The sequence below is a fragment of the Neoarius graeffei genome, chromosome 1, assembly GCF_027579695.1.
Source record: "Neoarius graeffei isolate fNeoGra1 chromosome 1, fNeoGra1.pri, whole genome shotgun sequence".
In the NCBI taxonomy this organism is placed as follows: domain Eukaryota; kingdom Metazoa; phylum Chordata; class Actinopteri; order Siluriformes; family Ariidae; genus Neoarius; species Neoarius graeffei.
In genome coordinates this window covers 92,793,921-92,811,861 of record NC_083569.1, presented here as the reverse complement: position 1 = coordinate 92,811,861, position 17,941 = coordinate 92,793,921, and the positions used below count along the sequence as shown (strand labels likewise).

The 17,941-nt window shown below is 44.1% G+C and overlaps 1 protein-coding gene across 4 annotated transcripts in view; it reads left to right on the top strand.

Moving 5' to 3' along the window:
- The window catches only part of LOC132870071 (butyrophilin subfamily 1 member A1-like), a 138,757-nt gene extending 121,196 nt beyond the window's left edge, over positions 1-17,561 (top strand). For 2 of the 4 annotated variants that reach the window (XM_060903878.1, XM_060903654.1), the window contains one exon: positions 15,587-17,561. In XM_060903878.1, the coding sequence (XP_060759861.1) occupies positions 15,587-16,134 (548 nt within the window). In that variant the 3' untranslated portion in view covers positions 16,135-17,561. The remainder of the gene's footprint in view (positions 1-15,586) is intronic. The other 2 variants (XM_060903794.1, XM_060903729.1) reach the window with 2 other exon arrangements.
- Positions 17,562-17,941: the final 380 nt, after the last annotated feature.

The following is a 17,941-nucleotide window of genomic DNA, read 5'->3' as shown; positions in this document are numbered from 1 at the left end:
CGATCCCGACAATCAAAGAACTAATGTAAATAACTATTTACGAGAAATTGACCGATGCCTATTGGACCTGCCGAACGCCACAACACGTGAAAAACTTAAACTAATCTGGAAGACCTCCAGTAGTAGCGTTCGTGCCTTTTTAGAGACACTACCCCCAAACATTCGTGATAGTTATTCGAAACTTCACAATTACATGAGGGAAGAATATGCGCCATACACGGACGAAACCTCCGCGATATTGTGTGCATTACAAGTCAAACAAAAACGGTCTGAGGCGCCTCGTGAATATTACAGACGGCTACGTACTGCCTATTTCCAAGGTAGTAGCGCACCAGGGTTGGAAGAAGATAGAGGTTTCATATCTCTCTTCTTACATAACCTCCACCCAAGCGTGCGGACCCATGTCACACTGACGTGTCGACAAGGTCGCTATTCGATGAGGGAAATTAGGCGACTAGCCCAAATGACCTGGGAGACCATCGTCAAAACCGCAAACGGAAACGATGATGACCCCAGAGTCCTTAGGCTCCAGGATGCAAATGGGCCCCCGCTAACCTTAGAAGGAGGCGAAGCTCCAAAAGGGGGACCCACCTGGAAAAATTCCGGTCCAGCCCGATCCTTGCCGAGCCACCACAAGGGTGAGTGGAAAAATCGACAAGGTAAGGCCAGGAGGGACCGAGGGCGAGTCCACAGTGACTATGGCAATCGCCCATCAAATGAAAAGGGTCGTAGGGAACAAAACGGTTGGCAGCAAAACCGTCATCCCCGCTCTGACCAGAAACGGCAGAAGCGTTCCGACCGTAGCTCTAAACATAAGGGTAGAGACGACCAACACAGTGACTCAGACCAACCTGGTGAGTTCCACTCAGAGCTGGACTCTTTAAAAGCCCAGTTGGCTGAGATTAAAGAACTGTTACAGGAGACGTCAGACCCCTCAACAGATAAAACAAAAGAGCCCAAGAAAAATGGCAAAAAACTATTCGCTGGCATGACTAGGCCAGGAACCACGGGTATATCTCGTGAAAGGGGGAGGAGATCCCTCTGAAACAGCAGGCGAGGGTCAGGATGTAGGGCCCCCCTGGTGGCAAAGGCAAACACACAAAACGCACCTCTCATGTGCGCTAAAGTCTTCACCACCATCTCTCAGACACACGGCTCTCACAAGGCGACCCAATCCCAACCAAGCTCTGCAACATAAACTTAGTCAGCTTCACACAAAACAAAACCCCACAGTCGTTGGATCCCACAAAATATGCACAAAACCGTTGCGACGAGATTAGTGCGAACACCGATCAACCAAGCGCCACGCGAGATCAAATTTCCGATGAACTTCAGTTCATGTCTTTGTACACCGAGTCCGATGTCGAGACACCCGACATCGCGACTCCCCCTAGTGGCAAAAATCTCCCTCTATCCATCGACTCAGAAACAGACACCCATTTCACCACTGGTGTAATGGCTGCGCTGTGGAACATGTTAGGTGTCGAGGCAAAATTCCATATCGCGTACCACCCTCAATTCTCTGGTCAGGCTGAACGAGCCATTCAAGCCATTGTGAACATGCTGCGAAAGTATATCACAAACCATGGTAAAATTTGGGACGTGAAACTTCCCTTGGTGCTAAGGACCATTCGGTCCACCCCTCATTGCGCCACTGAAGTCACACCCTTTGGGATGATGACTGGGCGAGAGTCGGTTCTTCCCCCGCATCTCCTATACAAACCAGAGGCCATGAGCGTCGTGATTGCATACACTGCACATCATGTCGCCGACCTACGATGCCACCTACAGTCAACCTTTACAGGTGCCCAAAAGAATCTCGATTCAAGAGTAGAAGGACACAAAGCCTACTACGCCCGAATCTCAGAGAAGTTCTTACCACCCTGGTCGAGACCTTTCGATCGTGGGAAAACCGTTCCCCGTCGCGTATCACATTAGGACATCTAGGCCTAATCAAACACCTTCATATCGATTTCCATGATAATTGAATCAAACCTTTTGAACAGTCCTCGCTCCAAAAGGGGGTGGACGACAGCTAGGCCCATCCTGTCCACCTAGCTTGTACGCATCACTCAACCATAGGCGTACGCTAACATTCCCGGTCAGACTTCACCAACCCAATGAAGTAATAACCCTTCAGTATAACATGGTAGATAAATACTAAAATCAGTTATTACTAGTGTGTATTCATCACAAATACACCTGGCATATAGTCTTGGCAGTGCTATCCTCACTTTTGTGAATCCACAAAACTTAGAGATGTGCACCTTCACGAAAGACATCCACTGGGTCTGCCCAGGCAACCCATACATGACACTATGCCAAGCTAGATAAGATGGTCTGTGTCCCCGACAGCTAGCCGCAGTAGCGCACGCTTTCTAGCCAGACCACCCACTGCTATTACACCATTCTAGAAGATTAGGTTTGCCAACCCAAACACTAATACTTCTTTTCTTCATTTCTTCTCTTTTCTTGTTTTTTTTTTTTTATGCATAGGAAATTGAATACTACATGTTTCATGTTCAACGTTTAATTTTTTTGATGTGGTTTTGATCTAGTTAGTTAGATAGTGATTATATGCCCAAAATGCCCATAGTGATTACATGCCCAAAATGCCTCTGTCTCCAACTGTCTTACTGGAACTCACAAGTTTACAGTCTTCACAGGACACCATGGACTGCACAGGACAAGTCTACCTCAAGGACTATGGACACGGCGATGATACGATACGGTGCTCTCAGTGCTACGACTCTGTCATACCCCTGAGACCAAAAGGGGGACTGTAGGTATCATGCCGCCATCTTGTGTCAGAACTACAATTCCCAGTCCACTTCCGTGTGACCTACGTCACGCGTGGGCGGGATCATCTACGTCATCATACAAGGAAACATAAAACAATGGGACAACGCTTCCATCTTGGTCTCTCACGTCTGGCTTCCGATGGATCGGGATGTATAAAGAGGCGCGCTCTCCACCCCAAAAAGACGTCTTCTTTCTTGCAAGATCCATCACTCAGCGCGATTTTTCTTTCTTACCCTTGGCAAAGGTAAACTCTAGAGTCGCGCGATCTTTAAACTCAACCTGAGTTACAACCGGTTTACTTGCATTAGAAGTGACGTCACGACTGCAGCCCAGGCAGTCAAAAGTTAAGAAGCGATTGAATCCTTTTTAACTCAAAAGCGCTGTGCATCTTATTCTGATCAGAGACTTTTCCTCACGAACGCTGAGGTTCGGACCAAGAATCCTCTGCTTTCCACGGGAACCACCCAAGTGCTCCGCTGGACCCGAAAGTTTTCTCCGCCTCCATCACGAGCGGCTCACGTGCTCCCACGGCGAGGCCCGAGACTACACCGGCGAATAGTTCTTCATATCTTGCTAAAGGCAGGATTAAGTAACATTTTGGCATTTGGGCATAATTAGGATAGTCTTAGGAATTTGCTTTTATTTGAAATAGTGTGAATTTAAACCCAGGTTTATCTGTTACACTGTTAGACACGCAGCGTGTTGATTTATTTTGTTCTATGTTCTCTCAATTGTTTAATAGATAGGCTGCGCATGCTTCTCTCTCCTTTTTTATTCTTACTAACATTATAATTTCATTATTATACATCTTGATGTCATTAAGATTTCAGTGGATTCAGTATGGTTATGAGCTAGTGGGTTAGCTACAGCTTCCCTTTTGTCTGCTTAGCAACACAAAGCTAATCAAGGCCTACCATGTGCTCAGCAGGCCATCAGGCCTGATAAACCACACCTCAGCTAGAAATCCACAAGTTAGCTTTTAGTTAGCTACGGCTAATACCCTTGTCTTTAGCAACACGTGCTCAGTAGGCCTCACCAGGCCTAACAGACACACTTTAGCTAGGCCATAGGGCCTTTAGCAAACTCACACTAGCAACACAAGGCTAAACACAGAGCTAATCCTTTGTTCTGTTTAGATAACATTCTTTTGTTTAGCTACCAACAAGCTAGGCCTCCACCACGTGTAGTTAGCTACACGAGGCTAAACACATGGTCAAGTCCTTCACACTCACTCTCTCTCTCACACACACACACACACACACCTCACTGCTTGTATATATTGATTTATTATTTTACCTTTTTATCTTTGTATAATAAATTCATTTATTAAACAAACTGTTTATTTGTGTGAACAACAATATCTGAAGTCCCCAATTTTCTCAAAGAATTCAAAAAGGGTGCATATAAATGTTATATGGTAAGTGATCTTAATAATTTGGAAATGTACCATAATTTAGCTGTTTGGTAATTTATTATTAAGCACCAGGATTAATGGTATGATTCACTAAATGATTCATTGAACGATTCACCAAATGATTCACTAAACGATTCATTGAACGATTCCCTAAATGATTCATTGAACAATTCCCTAAATGATTCATTGAACGATTCACTGAACGATTCACTTCAAATGAGAGTGATTCTATGGTATGATTCAATTCAAACGAGTCAAATTAAACGATTCAATGGGATTGATTCATTTTAATTATTGACCTTCAAAATTTAATGAGACTGATTTAACGAGATTGATCACTTAATTTCAATAATTAACTGATTGCACCCACAGTGGAAAGTGACATTTGATTAGCGGTGGTATAGAGGGTTAGGATTGGATAAGTTATTACTTCTTCCTAATCCTTTCTGAACATTGTTATTGCCTTGTGGCTACGCTATTCTGTTTGTTTATGACGATGTTTTGATTATTGCATTTTTTATTTAAATTTTTATTTATATCTTTCTTCTTTATTGTTCAGATTAAAGTAATCAATCAATTTCCAAAGAATAAAATGAACTTAAAACAGGTATTATCCTCTTTTTCTCTCCTCGCTCCGTATCGTCGTGTCTGAACTAAGTCCCGCCCTTCACAAAATCCAACAGGGCAAAAGTCTATCCCAACTTGTTTGACACCTGTCTATCTCCCGCAGAAAACAGACATGAGAAGTTCAAGGTCTGCTCTAAACGTGGGATATTTGAACACTTTAACAAAAATACACAGTTTCCTCTTTTAATGCATAAAATAAATCACATAAGTAATAAATGAGGTGATATTTTATAAACCAGGGCAACCCTACATTGCAGATAACAAAAACCAAAAGGATGAACTAAAATTAGTAGGGGGCTACATTATGATCCCAAAATACCACATTTATAACTTTCTACATTTAAAATGATGTGGGCCGAGGGACATTAAAGGGCGTATTATAGGGATTAAATGAATAATTTAAACACATTGTGTACACATTACAGATATGCAGATATTGATGCTGCTTCTTTATTGACTTTATTGAACATAGAATTGTTTTAATACGAATTAACACTTCATTAGTAAGATCACACGACCATATAAATACATGTACATATTCATTTGAAAGATAAAGGACTTACCCAGTGAATCTGTGAGCAGTAACTAGTGAATGGTGATGTCAAAGCAATAAGTAGATTTCATTAACTTATTCACCAATATTTTTTAGATTTCATCATTTAATGATTTTCACAAAGCTGCTGTTCAGTAAAATTGTAAATTCTAAAAAGGGAATGTTTTCAGCTCTATAGCAGTTCAAACCTGATGTTAATAGCAACAATATTCAGAAAATTATGGCAGATTTACCTTCGAAAAATCAACAAATCTGTCGACTCGGCTGGTTTGACAAGGAGAAAAAACTGGACAAGTTATTTATGGAGTTGGTGAGAAAAATGACAAGAAAAACGTCTGCATGTGCAGCAGTGAACTGTACAAACCGTCAGGTCAAAGGCTGTGGACGGACATTTCACCTGCGAGTGTTGATAGTGTGATCATTTTTACACGTGTATGCACAGCGCCGTTTGTGCGGATAAAAGTCGCATTTGTTTGTCACATCATTTGCCAAGTTCTATTTCTCATTGCATTTGTTTCACACATTAAAGGTTACACCATTTACTAAACACTGCAGTCTTAAAAAGAAAAAGCATCAAAATTGAGTCGTTTGTTTATAAAATGACGGTGAATTATGTGACCAATAAACACTGTTAAGACATGACTGAGAATGAAGTGAAAATGGCAAATAACACGAAAATAATCCTGTTTCAGCAACTGTCCGAAATAGAAAGGAAATATTGTACAGCCTGTGTGTTTGTATAATCTCATCTCATTATCTCTAGCTGCTTTATCCTGTTCTACAGGGTCGCAGGCAAGCTGGAGCCTATCCCAGCTGACTACGGGCAAAAGGCGGGGTACACCCTGGACAAGTCGCCAGGTCATCACAGGGCTGACACAGACAACCATTCACACTCACACCTACGGTCAATTTAGAGGGTCACCAGTTAACCTAACCTGCATGTCTTTGGACTGTGGGGGAAACTGGAGCACCCGGAGGAAACCCACGCGAATACAAGGAGAACATGCAAACTCCGCACAGAAAGGCCCTCGTCGGCCACGGGGCTCGAACCCGGACCTTCTTGCTGTGAGGCGACAGCGCTAACCACTACACCACCGTGCCGCCCCTTTTGTATAATCAGGGCCGGATTAACATGGCCAGGGGCCCCTAGGCTACAAGTTGCTGTAGCCCCCCCCCCCCCCCCCCCCCCCCCCCCCCGGCCACCACCATCTTATCCCATCTACCTGTAAAGAACTGTCTATTTTCTACATTTTAAGGTTTTTTTTTTTTCTTTCATTATTAATCTTTGTACAGCTGGGCCAGCAAAAACAGAACACCAAAAACTATAAGGTTTAGATTGACAACAACTTATCACAACTTATGCAACTGTCAATTGAATGTGCCTGTAGGCCTTTTAGGCAACTGAACCTCTCAAGTACTGGCTGCAGCTAACATAACGTTTGCTACGCTAGTGTCATGATGACTTGCACTTGCCAGTTGGGTTTCATTAGGTTTAAAAAACCCTGTTAGTTTTGGTATATTGCTCAATAGAGCTTTGTCACGTTGGGCTTTTTGCCGTTGCGCCTTGCGCTTTTGAGCACCGCTCTCGTATTTTCTGTCTCACATGTTCACTGTTCAACTGTGGAGTGACATCGTGCATGACGTCTAACGTTTATATATGGAAGGCGGATTTGCCTCACCCAATCAGCATCCGTTTATTTAAATATTCATTTTGAGCCAATGAATATGAAGGGTTTTTTTTCTTTTGACCAATTGGGGGCCCCCCTGCAAGGCAGGGGCGTGGGGGCCCCTAGGCTGAAGCCATATGAAGCCTGTGCGGTGATCCGGGCGTGTGTATAATAATAATAATAATAATAATAATAATAATAATAATTAGATTATCTATCTAGATTATCGACACCTTAATCTTTTGGCCGTTGCAAAAGTACAAAAAAAAAAACTTTCAATATGTAAATTGTGCATGAATAATGACTCAAACTTCCACTGGGGGGGGAGAAAAAAAAAAAAGCTCAGGTGGCTCAGGTCGTAGCTCAGGTGGCTAAGGCGCCATACCATAAATCCAGGGACCTGGGTTCGATTCTGACCCGAGGTCATTTCCCGATCCCTCCCCGTCTCTCTCTCCCAATCATTTCCTGTCCTGTCTCTACACTGTCCTATCCAATAAAGGTGAAAAAGCCCAAAAAAATTTCTAAAAAAAAAAAAGTCGGTATGTGGTATTAACTTAAAACAGTTTTTATTTCAAATTAGTTTTACATAGATTTTTATATTTAGTACAAAATATCTTTTATATAAATATATGGATGTGGGTGTTTACGTAAATGAGCAAGTAATTCTAATGTTTGTAAACAAATGAACTGATAATGTTGAACCTGTCAGAAAATCTTTTTGTTCCACTTTCTAAGTATTCTCATCGATCACATTTTGTTCGTCATTCATTGTTATTTGTATTAATTTCTAGTTTTGTAGTTTACCAATAAATCTCAACAGGCAATTGACATTGTAACCACATGGACATCCGGGTCAAAGGTCGCATGTCATTCCTCGAACCAAAATATAAAATGTCTACTGATATTGTAATATGTGGTCGATATTTGCAACAAACTGCAAAAAAATATTTTCTGAATGGAATCAAAAAATCTGAATTTCTACTTCCTTGTCTTCAGACCGCCAGATGGCGTATTTTACTGTGTGAATCCCCTTGCGCTAGCCGCATCTATGCCGAGAACTTTGATACAAGTTGTCACCTCGTGACCGATGACGTGGCCCAAGTGAATAAATAGCTGTGCCCACGTCACTCATTGCCTTTCGCTTTCTCGCTTTGCAGAGAACAGATTTGTCTTGTACTGTGGTAGCGAAACAGTTAATCTAGGAGTATATCTCCAACAACTGGCTTCCACAGCGAATTCAACCTACAACTTTTGCAGTCAAGAAACCCGCGATAGCGGAGTACATGGTAAGTTATTTTAAGTGCTGCAGACCCACTACATCGGTCTAGCACAGAAGCGAGGTGAACTAACATCCGGTGCGGCAGCGCGAGCCCCGAATCCCGGAAGCGTTACACCGTGAATACACCTCATTATTGTGCGTGCTAGCGCCCAGTCCCCGGTGCAGCACAAGCATTTCATTTATACATATTGCCCTGTAAGCACGATCAATCAGGTGAGTATTAGCTCCGCTTCATTAGGCATTGTTGGATTGCTGGCTAGCGCCCATACCCCGGCGCAGCCTAGCGAAACATATGATCCTGAACAATCTCAACCTCGCTCACACCCCAGCACAGGTTATAACCGTATACAAAGTGGAAAGTTGCCCAGTCCCCGGCACTTTTATACCCCATCTCACTTGTGTTCTATGTACAAGAACTCATTGTGGAATCTATCCAAGCAGCCTACTGATTTGGTTATCTGTGTTCATTCCCCTACACAGTGAATTTTCTTTGTCAATATGGCATTAGCCTGGTGCTCCATGTGTGGCATACCAATGGATGTGAATGACCCCCATGACAGCTGTCCTTCCTGTCTAGGGATTGAACACCTCAAAGAGGCTTCATCAGATCCTTCATGTATACATTGCAGCTTGCTCTCTGTGCAACAGCGACAGGCACGCTTGGCTGGTCTTGAGGGTAAGGTAGATTGTCTCCTCTCCTCCACACCCACTCAGAAGTGCATAAATACTGCTAAACGCACAGCAGAACGTGATGCATCAAAGAAAGCCAAAAAGCCCAAGCGCTCCCACGTTTTGACACGTAGAGTGGATGAGTTGTCCGACAGTGTGACACAAATAAGAGTTGCTCATGAGCATGCAGTCTCAGTATGTATCACAGCCTAACTCACATTCAAGTGATGAAGCCCCTCTACCGGCCTCACAACCTGACCCCTGCACTTCATTAGGCAGAGAAGATGTTCTTTCTCTTGCAGCCACGGATAGCCTGTTTCCTATGGACACAGGTGATTTTTCACTGCCAGAGGATATCACAGTCTTTGACTCCTCTACTACAGAGAGTGGCAGAGAGTCAGAGGATGGAGCTGATCACTCTGGAGTAAACGCTACCTTATCAGGAGCCATTCGGATGGCCTTGGCGAAGCTCAACATTGAACCTCTTTCCAGAGCCATGGTTCAGACCAACCGTCTCTGTCGATTGCCCATACAGAGCAACGACCTGGCTATTCCGCCATGTGATGACTTTGTAAAGATGTTCACAGAGGCCCTGAAAGAGGCAAATACCAGCAGGATAGACAGGCCAACTAGGCTGCTGGCAGCAATGGCGGACCTGAGCGCTGCTGGTCTGGGGCCTATGCCACCAGTGGAACCAGCTGTGGTTGCCCTGGTTGTCTCACCTGATGAGGCCCTCCGCACAGATCCGCGATGCCCTAGCCCGGAATGCAGACGCACAGACAACCTGGTGTGCCAGGCATACAACACACAAGCAACGATGGGATGCGTTCTGAACACCATGGCTCATGTCCTTCTCGCTCTACAGACTACAATACAGCCTTCCCCTGATGTAGCTACATCTGAATTGGTCGACACAGCACTCCAGGGCATTGGAGCTCTGGCTAAACAATGTGGCAAATCCATGGGCCTGCTGCTCCAAGCCCGCAGACAGATTTGGGTGGCACAGTCCCCTCTTCCAGATGCGGCCAGAAATGTTCTGCGGCAACTGCCTCTGGCCCCGGGACAACTGTCTGGCCCAGCTGCACAGGAAGCCTTAAATCGACACCAACTTGCCTCTGAAACATGCTCCCAACACGTAAAGCCACGTGTTGCCTTCAAGAGGCCACAGTCACTGCCACAACCTGCGTTTCGTGGCAATTCCACTTATCGCCGACACTCAGCGCCTACTTTTCAACAGCCACAACGGAGGCAGGCAGAACACAGCCTTACTCAGCGCAATGCATGTGGCAGTCCCACTCCCTCCTTTCCTAGGTCAGGGCGGACTCCCACAGTCGCCCCCCCAAACCTACACGCTACACTCAGGTGCGAGACTGAGGGTGTACGGCCGGCAGCAAAACGTTTCACTCCTCAACAACTGGAGCATTGGGGTCTCAACACCAAACCCATGGGTAATAGAAACCCTCACGAATGGTTATCGCCTTCAGTTTCGCCGCTGACCTCCCCTGAACTCTGGGCTACGCGCCACACAGGTCGCAAGCCCAGAGCTACGTTCAGTTCTACACTCAGAAATACAATCACTTTGAGAAAAAAATGCAATCGAGGAGATAGACCCCAAGACACAAAAGGGCGTTTTCTCCACTTACTTTGTCGTGCCCAAAAAGGACGGCGGACTTCGGCCAATATTGGACCTATGCCGTTTAAACACATGCCTAAAGCAGCTGCCGTTCCGCATGTTGCGAACATCAGATATACTCCACTCAATAGAGCCAGGAGACTGGTTCGTCACGGCCGATTTAAAGGATGCATATTTTCCATGTGCCCATTGCACCACAACATCGTCTTTTCCTCCGTTTCCACTTCGAAGGCCGCTCATTCCAGTTCAAGGTGCTGCCTTTTGGTCCATCTCTGGCCCCTCGGGTCTTCACAAAGTGCATGCGCGAGGCTCTTGCTCCACTTCTCAGACAGGGCATGCGCGTCCTTCCTTATCTAGACGACTGGCTTCTCTGTGCTCGGTCACCAGATCAAGCCAAAGTGCACACTCAGAGACTGCTCGGCCACATTTCAGCTTTTGGTCTCTCCGTGAACTTCGAGAAAAGTTCATTGCAACCCATGCAGTCCATCGACTACATAGGTATCCACTTAAACTCAATCACCCAACAAGCATGCTTGACTCAAGGAAGAATGCACAATATAATGGGGCTGGTGATGCGTGTCAGGTCACATCAGACTGTTCGCTACAGTCTACTGCTACGCCTTGCAGGCATGTTGGCTGCAGCTACACCGCTAGTCCAGTTGGGGAGATTGCATCTCCGACCTTTCCAATGTTGGTTAAGGACAAAAAGGCTTTCAGCACAAACGCAGAAGAGTGTGCTGGTGAAAATCACACCCAAGGGGGCTGCTTCCTTGCACCAGTGGAGACAGATCTTTCCTTCACAACGGTGTACCTCTGAGACCCCCTCCAGCAAAAAGGGAAATCACCACAACAGATGCCAGCCAACATGGCTGGGGAGGAGTGTGGAATCACAAAGGAGTGCATGGTGTTTGGCAGGATGAACTGCGAGCCTACCATATCAATTACTTGGAACTGCAGGCTGTCTGGCTGACATTGCAACACTTCCAAAAACAGTTGGAACACAAACATGTCCTTGTACAAACGGACAACACATCGACAGTTTATCATATCAACCACCAGGGAGGACTGAGGTCCCAGACACTGAACAACCTCACCAGGAAGATATGGATATGGGCGAATGTGCACCTGCTTTCATTGAGAGCAATTCATGTGCCCGGGAAGAAGAATCAGGTGGCAGACGCCCTGTCTCGGGGCAGGCCTCTCCTGGGAGAGTGGCGTTTGAACCCAGAAGTGGTTCAGATGATCTGGAACACATATGGGAAGGCAGAGGTGGATCTGTCTGCCACCAGAGCCACAACCCACTGCCCAAGTTGGTTTGCTCTGCAGGACGAAATAGGCTCCTTGGGGCAAGATGCGCTAGCCCACCAGTGGCCCAATCAAAAGCTTTATGCATTCCCTCCATTTCCATTGCTGTGGCAGACACTCCAGCGAATTCGAATGACCAATCAGCCAGTCCTTCTGATAGCTCCTTACCGTGTCCACAGTCCCTGGTTTTACCTCCTTCAGGCACTGCTGACAGGACCACCCTGCCCTCTTCCTGTCAGGGCAGACCTGTTGACACACCTAAATGCACAGCTGTGGCACGACCACCCTCAGAGACTGAAACTGTGGGTTTGGCCCTTGGGAGCACACCCATCCTACTGGACTGTTCACAAGGGGTCAGGGACACTATTTTAAATGCTCGTGCCCCATCTACACGCTCGCTGAACAGCAGTAGGTGGAAGTACTTCTCAGCATGGTGCTTAAAACGTAATCTCGACCCACTGAATTGTTCTTTGAACAACGTTTTGGAGTTCCTTCAAGGTCTTTTGGAGACCGGTCGTTCAGTATCCACTCTGCGGGGGTATGTGGCAATGATGTCAGCTTACAGAGGTAAAATTGATGGGACGCCAGTCGGCGCACATAACTTGGTTGTAACCTTCTTGAAGGGTGCAAAGCACCTTAATCCACCTCGTAAATGTTTTGTCCCTCAGTGGGACCTTAACATTGTACTGAACAGTCTATGCAATTCTCCCTATGAACCCCTGGAGGAGACTGACAAAGTGGCTATCAATGAAAACAGCATTCCTCATTGCAATAGCCTCTGCAAAAAGGGTAGGGGAGTTACATGCCTTATCTGTCAGCCCACAGTGTATTCAGTGGGGGCCAGACCTCTCACATGTGACCCTGTGGCCAAACCCCACGTTTCTGCCTAAGGTCTTGGGCTCTGATTTTGTAGACAGACCTTTTACGGTGTCTGCTTTCACTACTTCTGAAACAGCGCTGAACATGGATCTTTGCCCTGTTAGAGCACTCAATTTTTATGTCACAGCTACGTCGGCCTGGCGTACTACTGATCAGTTGTTTGTATGCTTCAGTAATAAATGTAAGGGAAGAGCCCTGTCTAAAGACAGGCTCTCTAATTGGATTATAGACACTATAACACATGCATACTCCTCCACAGGTCGTGACGTGCCACTTTCAGTTAAATGCCACTCTACTAGGGCCGTTTCCACATCTTGGGCAGCCTTGCGGGGTGTGAGTTTGGTGGACATATGTTCTGCAGCAACTTGGATGTTGCCTTGCACGTTCTCCAGGTTTTATAGAATTAATGTTGCTTCCACTTCTTCTGTTCAGGCAGTATTAAATACTGCTCCATCAGTTCACTCAACTTAAGCTGCAGATGGCAGCTGTTCCAGTTCATCATGGCCATGAGTTTAAGTCTCCACCTTCGTTAATGTTTCTGGATGGAAAAGTTAATGAATTGGAATGAGCAAGAACTGGTGTTGTGTGTTCATTTCCATCTTGGACCTGGGAGTAATTGACTCCATACAGTTGCATAGGCCCTCGTGACAACTTGTAAATTAGTCTTCCACACAGTAAAATACGCCATCTGGCGGTCTGAAGACAAGGAAGTAGAACGCTGGTTACGTATGTAACCGTGGTTCTACGACTGGTGGAAGACTGCCAGATATGTGGGTCACTCAGGCCTCTAGTTCTGGCGAGAAAGGCGCCAGGCAACGAGTGACGTGGGCACAGCTATTTATTCACTTGGGCCACGTCATTGGTCACGAGGTGACAACTTTGATACAAGTTCTCGGCATAGATGCGGCTAGCGCAAGGGGATTCACACAGTAAAATACGCCATCTGACGGTCTTCCACCAGTCGTAGAACCACGGTTACATACGTAACCAGCGATTTCAAGCATGTACTTTTTTATATGTTAGGAATTTAATTCTACTCCAATTCTATTTCTTGCAGTTGGATTCCAAATACTCAATAAACATTCCATTCTGTTATCAATCAGAAAAAAATGAATGTATTATAAGTCACAGCACTTTTATATTTTTTTTTAAGTACTTCATCTACTTCAACAAAGTTACACAAAGATCGATCCATAACAGTTGTAAATGTCCCTTAATTCCACAGGGTGTCGATAATGGTGGACACCGGTGAAAGTGATCACTATTATCGACATCACGTGACACTCAAATGCGCGTTTAGATAAAAAATGGCGACTGTCAAATGAAAGAGTCAGAAACAAAGTAGGTTTCAACAAGATCATGAAATATCGGTGAATTTGATCAGTAAAAACATGTCCATGATCTTTCCACCATGCTTACCTGCAATGATAACGCCCGGGTTTTCCTCAAATTGCTGATAGTGCTAAAAAAAAAAAATCCATCTCAGGTAACGAGCTGTGACAAGATCAAAGGGTGAGGCGGGTCTTCCAGTTGATTAATTAACCAATAATAACTTATAACTGAAACTCAGCTTTGTAAAATTGTTTATTGGTAAATCTGAAAAGGTGTCGATAATTATGGACTGCCGATAATTGTAGCCGCTGCTCTAGATAGATAGAAAGGAAGAAGAAATATACGAAAGAGAAAGATCCACTGTATAAGAGAAACTGAAATAATCTCCATAAAAATAATTATAGGAGTAAAAGAGCTGTTCAAAAAAATCAGACTGAACTGGAAAAGGGAAAAAACAATAACAGTGAAGCGGAGTGCGATAAAGATCTGTAAGGAATGGGGGGATAAAGTGGAGAAAATAAGAGGAGGGAATGAAAGAGGAAAAAGTAAGGAGATACTTTTCTTGGGGCAAATTTGATCGGATACGACGCTTTAACACATAAACCAAATACACGCGATGTGAGCGGTAAGATGGCGGCCAGGTGGCTTCACTCGTCTCTACAGCAGGGGATGGGCTCTGAGCCCTCCAGATTTTACACAGAGCTCAGTGACACACACGATTCCACTTTAGCTTTTATCCAGTAATGTTACTCCGATACCAAACTGATGACGTCATCAACTAAATGCCTCCAGATAATAAAATCTCTCACAATGCTGTGTGTAAATAGTTTATTTTGGGAATATTGTACACACTCGCCTACAAGTTAATGAAGGTGTGTCTCTCTCCTTCTCTCTCCCAGTGCGCTTTTAAACTTGCACACACAGGGAGCCTGAAAACTGATCAATTACCATACAATAGTAAAATAATGAGCTCAGTGACCTTACTGAAGTCAAAGGCTGAAGAAATTGTGGAATCTCGTCAGTAAACTCTGACAACAAAACTGTCTGGAGAAAAGCAGGTGAAAAAGATCCGGCTAAAAAAATCCCTCTCAAAATGACGGTGTTGTATTTCACAGGAAAAATCTATTGAGTGTGGAATTCACCCAGCAGAGAGTTTAGACCATGATGCTTTTCACATCTACAGCAACATGCTGTCTACAGGTTCGACAGTCAGCATTTGTTCATTATTCAGTAAAAATGCTGTGAAAACGACAGACATTTGGAACAGTGTGGACAAGTTCTCTTTTTACAAGAGATCATTTAAAAATGTTGAATTATTTAATCTTCTACAAATCCCCTCATAAATCCGAATGAATCTGAGCCACTGGATGATGATTTAATCTTTTTTACCTGCAAACTCACATCACACACTGTGTGTTTCTCTCAGTGGATGTGACTCTGGATCCTGATACAGCTCATCCTGAACTCATCCTGTCTGCTGATGGAAAACAAGTGACAGATGGAGACCAGGAGCAGAAACTCACTGATACACCACAGAGGTTTGATTGGTATCTCTGTGTTGTGGGAAAGCAGAGTTTCTCCTCAGGGAGATTTTATTATGAGGTGCAGGTCAGAGGGAAAACTAAGTGGAGATTAGGAGTTGTGAGAGAGAACATTAACAGGAAGGGGAGCATTACACTGGAACCTCAGTATGGAGTCTGGACTGTGGAACTGGATGATGAGAATGAGTACTGGGCTTATGCTGATCCCCCTGTCCACCTCCCACTGAGAAAGAAGCTGGAGACGGTGGGGGTGTTTGTGGATTATGATGAGGGTCTGGTCTCCTTTTATGATGTGAAGTCCAGATCTCATATCTACTCTTTCACTGGTCAGTCTTTCACTCAGAAACTCTATCCATTCTTCAATCCTTGTGATAATGATGGAGGTAAAAACACAGCCCCACTGATCATCTCTCCTGTATTTAAACCTGAATGAATTTTCACCTCACAGATTTAATCATCTATTAAATGGTGAGAATCAAAAGAAATATTTTACTTTTTCTGGTGAATGTTAGAAAGACATTTCCCCTTTTAAAGTGCTGTACAGTTTATTTTAATGCCTTTAAAGCGTTTCTGTTGTAGGTATCATGCCGCCATCTTGTGTCAGAACTACAATTCCCAGGCAACTTCCATGTGACCTACATCACACGTGGGCGGGATCACCTACGTCAGTCTGCCATGCACACACAAATCCAAGCGGAAGCTCCACCATCTTTGTCTCTCACGTCTGGCTTCCGATGAATCTGGACGTATAAAGAGGCGCTCTCCACCCAAAAAGACGTCTTCTTTCTTGCAAGATCCATCACTCAGCGCGATTTTCTTACCCTTGGCAAAGGTAAACTCTAGAGTCGCGCGATCTTTAAACTCAACCTGAGTTATAACCGGTTTACTTGCATTAGAAGTGACGTCACGACTGCAGCCCAGGCAGTTAAAAGTTAAGAAGCGATTGAATCCTTTTTAACTCAAAAGCGCTGTGCATCTTATTCTGATCAGAGACTTTTCCTCACGAACGCTGAGGTTCGGACCAAGAATCCTCTGCTTTCCACGGGAACCACCCAAGTGCTCCGCTGGACCAGAAAGTTTTCTCCGCCTCCATCACGAGCGGCTCACGTGCTCCCACGGCGAGGCCTGAAGCTACACCGGCGAATAGTTCTTCATATCTTGCTAAAGGCAGGATTAAGTAAGATTTTGGCATTTGGGCATAATTAAGATAGTCTTAGGAATTTGCTTTTATTTGGAATAGCGTGAATTTAAACCCAGGTTTATCTGTTACACTGTTAGACCCGCAGCGTGTTGATTTATTTTGGTTCTATTTTCAATTGTTTAATAGATAGGCTGCACATGCTTCTCTCTTTTATTCTTACTAACATTATAATTTCATTATTATACATCTTGACCTCATTAAGATTTCAGTGGATTCAGTATGGTTATGAGCTAGTGGGTTAGCTACAGTTTCCCTTTGTCTTTAGCAACACATGCTCAGTAGGCCACACCAGGCCTAACAAACACACTTTAGCAAACACACTAGCAACACAAGGCTAATCTAGGCCTCCACCACATGTAGTTAGCTACACGAGGCTAAACACATGGTCAAGTCCTACCCACACACACACACACACACACGAGTAAAGATTAGCAACAGAGCTAACCTATTGTTCTACTTGGATAACATTCTTTTGTTTAGCTACCAACAAGCTAGGCCTCCACCACGTGTAGTTAGCTACACGAGGCTAAACACATGGTCAAGTCCTACACACATCCACACACACACCTCACCGCTTGTATATATTGATTTATTATTTTATCTTTTTATCTTTGTATAATAAATTCATTTATTAAACAAACTGTTTGTGTGAACAACAATATCTGAAGTCCCCAATCTTCTCAAAGAATTCAAAAAGGGTGAATATGTTATGTAATATGGTAAGTGATCATAATTTGGAAATATACCATAATCTAGCTGTTTGGTAATTTATCCAGGATTAATGGTATGATTCACCAAATGATTCATTGAATGATTCACTAAACGATTCATTGAACGATTCACTAAATGAGACTGATTCTATGGTATGATTCACTTCAAGTGAGTCAAAGTAAATGATTCAATGGGATTGATTCATTTTAATTATTAACCTTCAAAATTTAATGACTGATTTAACGAGATTGATCACTTAATATCAATAATTAACTGACTGCACCCACACTGTGAACAGTTAGCAAACTAATGCTAGTTTGACAGTGTT